A 4291-nucleotide genomic window follows, 5' to 3' on the forward strand; every position below is an offset into this window, starting at 1 on the left:
CGATCGTAATTCATTTATTTATATATAAAAGTAAAATAACATATTTGATATATTTTTTTATTAGATATACATTGATGTTATCAATTTAACCATTTTATAAAATAAATTAATAAATCATATTTTACTTAGGTTGTACAAAATATAACTAAGTGACGATTCTTGAATTATATACAGTCAATTATATGAATTGTATAAATTTTTATATATATGATTATTATAATAATAGTATATGAATCAATAATTAAATAAATATTTTTTTAATGTATAGTTATCAAATATGTTATTATAGTACATTTTGCTTTTCGTTTTTCGGTGCTGACCTTTTGCATTTTAGTTTAATACTAAACGGTCCTCGCACTAAAGAATAGAAAGAGAATTTGGAATTAGAAGGGTTCTTAATTTATACAAGAAATTTGCATGCGATATGCGTAGGACTGACCAAAACGAGGAACGAAGAGATAAAACAGATTAAAATAAGTGGAGTTTGGTGAGCACACCAATTGCGTTGTATTGGTAGTCATGAAGATTAATCAATAACACGTGGCAAGCAGTTACAAATAAACGCGTTAAGGATTATCCCTCATCCTCATGCAACTTTAGTTATATGCCAACATTCAATGCATAGATGCTGCGTGACATTCAATCCAAAGCCTCCTGTTATTCTACTAATTTATTCACCACTTCTAACGTAATAATTCAATAACTTATTTAATATTTTCCATACATAAATTATGAGTTTATGAAAAGACAATTGTTTATTTAGTAATTAGCTTTCATAATCTCATTGTAATTTTCACGGGCATTACTCTAAACCAAGTTATTTGTCTGCCTTTTCTGGTTTATTGTTGTGAAATAATAACTGCTATAATTAAAATTAGTAGTAGTAATTTGTTAGGCATTAGATATATTTTACAATATTTTAAATAATATATTCAGGTGAAATGTATTTCTTTAAAGTTAATAATTTTTAAGATATTTTTTTCTATATTAATTTCTTCAGAAGCTGTGTGATTCTTATGCTCTAGTTTGACAACGCCACTAAACACGAAATTGTATTTGTGTCTTCAGCAAAAGAAAATATATAAAATAAACTATGCTTAATGTATTTCGAAACATAACAATTAGAATGTGTAAAGATCAAAGAAAAAGAAATGTTAATTCATGAAATAGCTTAAATCAATAAATATATACATTTTTTATGAAATAAATCTTCTAATCAACTGTAGTCACTGAAGCTCAGTTTTTATATGTGTAGCAAAGTTGGACTTGGCTAGATTTTGTACACTTTAAAAAGGAACCATAAAATGTTGGACTTCGCCACTTGGGGTCTAAAGCATGGGGCTCCCTCTGCAACTAGCTAAATATTTAAAAGAAAAAAACATACAAGAAACAAAGGGTGGTAGAAAAAGACTATTACCAAAACATTTTTTAAATATTCTTTTAAACATATTTTTTATTATTAGTTTAAATTTATAAAAAATATATAAAAATTGCAAATTTTACTTCTATTTTTTATGGGTCTAATTTATATAACTTTAACAAATTTTAGACAATAAAAAATTGTATTTAAAAGAGGATGTTTTCTAACACTCCTAAAAGAATAGACAGAAAATAAAGAAGAAATGCATACACATCTTGCACTACTGATTCACATTTTTAATTAACTACTTAATTGATGCCATTTTCAAATTCTAGGTTGATTTATTTTGGGGGGTGAAATTAGATATGAACATAGGTTCAATATGGCTTCAATAATGCAGTTCATGGATGAAAAAATGTGAATAGTAACAGCCAGAATGATAAAGATAAAGGTGTACTTTTGAACGCAATGAAATGGCAAATGGTGGCGATACAAACGAAAAGAAAATTTGTAACTAGGAACCCTTTCCGGGAAAAGAATGAAAAATATCATCACAATCACTACAATACCTTATCTACAAAGTATATTATAAAGCTAACCTGCCAACCCCAACACGTACAAATTAACATTTTGTACACGAATTTTCTTTCTAATTCATAAAACTTGGATATTTTGCTTTGACAGTTTCTTGACTCGTGAATGGTGGAATCTTTCTTTTGACTCCCTACCAAACAATTCCTTCCTCCTTCCAACGTAATCTCACTATTCTTCATTTTCTAGCACAAATTAATTAAAGAGGGATAAAAAAAAACTATAATTTCTATGTACTAATCCTTACGTAATGATCAAATTGGTGGGGTTCTTTGGTGGGCCCATCAACTTCTGGATATTTTACTAAATAATTTTTTCTATTTTCAATTTTTTTGTCTGACTTAATATTTTTTTTATGTGTTTTCTGATTATCCCTGAAATTGAAGATGAGGACCGAGAAGTAACTGCTTCATGTGGTAGTTCCATTGGGGGTTATCATATTGAGCGTTGATGCTAGGGAAGTTGCAAGAGGAACTAAGGTATTTTTTTGATGGGTACAAAGTGTCTTCATCTATGTTTGAAAATTGGCGCTTTGGCCTGATATTCTCCAAGCTGGGGACTGAAGGGTTCGATTGTGGGTTCTTCTGAAACATGTAACTATTGGTATAGTTGTTGATGGGGGAAGATTGGTGATCCAAATTCCCACTATTGAAGCCAGCACTTGTTCCAATCCCTGGTGGGTTTGAATGGTTCTCAGATAAGAAACTGCTCAGAACGGAGTAGTCCATGGCATCCAACAAGTTGGAAAAGGACACAGATTTCTGAGATATCAATGTGTTGTTCTGAGAAATGGTTGGAGATTTTGAAATTGGCAAAAGGGTATCTTTAAATAAGTGTTCCTCAGCTTGATCTACCTCACCCACCCCTGTTGGTGTCTCTGTAGATGATACAGAATATTTGGACTTTTTGTAAATCCGGCACAGTACCCAATCATCCAACTGCACAAACATAACGACAGTATATAAATATGAATATATATATATATATATATATAATGATCAGCATGTGGTGGTGGTGTTGGGGAATTGGGTCACTTACCCTCATAGATGAGTCTTTGAGCTTAATGGGTTTGTTGTTGTCTACAAGGCGATATTCATGCATGATCCAATTGGTCTTGATACCCTTTGGGGGTCTTCCTTTGTAGAATACCAAAGCCTTCTTCACACCAATGTTCTCTTGGGCTCCTCCTCCAATCAATGATGTCACTATGGTCTTATCCGTGCCAGTGGCCTTCCAATACCCTGAAGCAGCAGCCCTGTTTGGCCTTGCACCATTTGGGTACTTGCGGTCTCGAGGACTGAAAAAGTACCATTCTTTCTCCCCAAACGTAGCCTTAGCTGAAAAACCAACCACAAAGCATTAACCATGAGCAAAAAAGGTGAGCTTGAATGGAACATAGCTACATACATACACGTGATATTTGCATTTATATTTAATCTTTATTACAATATAAAAAAAGAGGAACTTAGCTAGAAAAGGGACAAACCTGGCAAATCCCATGGATCTAACTTGTAGATATCAACCTCAGCAATAATGGAAACGGGTAAGGGCAAGGATGCAACCTTTTTCCTAAGGTAGTGAAGAATGAGCTCTTCATCGGTGGGGTGGAACCTAAAACCTGGTGGCAAATTGGATTGAGGGGTTCCCATGTGTTTGATTGATTTGCTTTGGGTGGCTAAATGTTGAAGGGGTTTGGTGGGGATGAACATGAAGACGCAAAGGCCCAACTAGGGGTTGAATCCAAAGGCATAGAAAAGGAAAAGAGAGGATTGAAATTTTTGGGGTGTGGAGAAGGGAAGGCATTTTATGGTTGTGGGAATTTGTCGCCATGCGGAAAGGGATTAGGTCGAGAGGGGCAAGGGGGTATGAATGAGAAGGAGATGAGTTCAAGATTTTCCAAAAGTGGGGTCCATTCAAGTGAGAGAAGCAATGTGGAACTGGTGATGGCTAGCCACATCTGCGTTCAGAAGAAAGTAAAGAAGGGTCCTTTGTTTTTGTGTTATTATTCAGACACTTCCACTTTTGTCGTTTCTCTTGAATCCTCTTTTATTATCGCTGGGCAATGGCGGCTCATCACTGACATCATCGTCCTTGAGATAAGATGACGACACGTGTCACAAGAAGCCCACAAAATGGAATGATTGAATAATTACAGAAAATGTGTTAAATTAAATATAAATATATTTAAATTTTTCAAATACAATTTATTTAATAAATAAGAAAATTAATTAAAACTATTTTTTAAGATGATGCAGAATTGTTCGATGAAAAATTGCAAGGTAGTTTTGTGCTTGTGTTGTTGGTATTGGTCCACTTCCAATCCTCGGAAACGCAAAAAAT

General features: G+C 33.3%; 1 protein-coding gene across 1 annotated transcript; it reads right to left on the reverse strand.

Annotated features, from left to right (window-relative positions):
* Positions 1–1817: 1817 nt before the first annotated feature.
* Positions 1818–3967, reverse strand: LOC113863968 (NAC transcription factor 29-like). Its single transcript, XM_027497777.1, has 3 exons — positions 3438–3967; positions 2990–3288; positions 1818–2889 (listed from the first exon to the last, which is right to left on the reverse strand). Exons 1-3 carry the CDS (start codon positions 3658–3660, stop codon positions 2320–2322), a joined length of 1092 nt encoding a protein of 363 aa, XP_027353578.1. The 5' UTR covers positions 3661–3967; the 3' UTR covers positions 1818–2319.
* Between the last annotated feature and the right edge of the window lie 324 nt (positions 3968–4291).

This window comes from Abrus precatorius, unplaced genomic scaffold (genome assembly GCF_003935025.1).
Source record: "Abrus precatorius isolate BTA unplaced genomic scaffold, Abrus_2018 Scaffold3, whole genome shotgun sequence".
Taxonomy (NCBI): Eukaryota; Viridiplantae; Streptophyta; class Magnoliopsida; order Fabales; family Fabaceae; genus Abrus; species Abrus precatorius.

What these genes read in the sequence shown, in the direction of transcription:
- LOC113863968 (XM_027497777.1), bottom strand. Translation starts at nt 3,660, where the DNA reads ATGTTCATCCCCACCAAACCCCTTCAACATTTAGCCACCCAAAGCAAA. An exon ending in AGATCCATGGGATTTGCCAG is followed by an intron (nt 3,289 to 3,437) that starts GTTTGTCCCTTT and finishes TTGGTTTTTCAG; the next exon opens with CTAAGGCTACGTTTGGGGAG. An exon ending in TCAAAGACTCATCTATGAGG is followed by an intron (nt 2,890 to 2,989) that starts GTAAGTGACCCA and finishes ATGTTTGTGCAG; the next exon opens with TTGGATGATTGGGTACTGTG.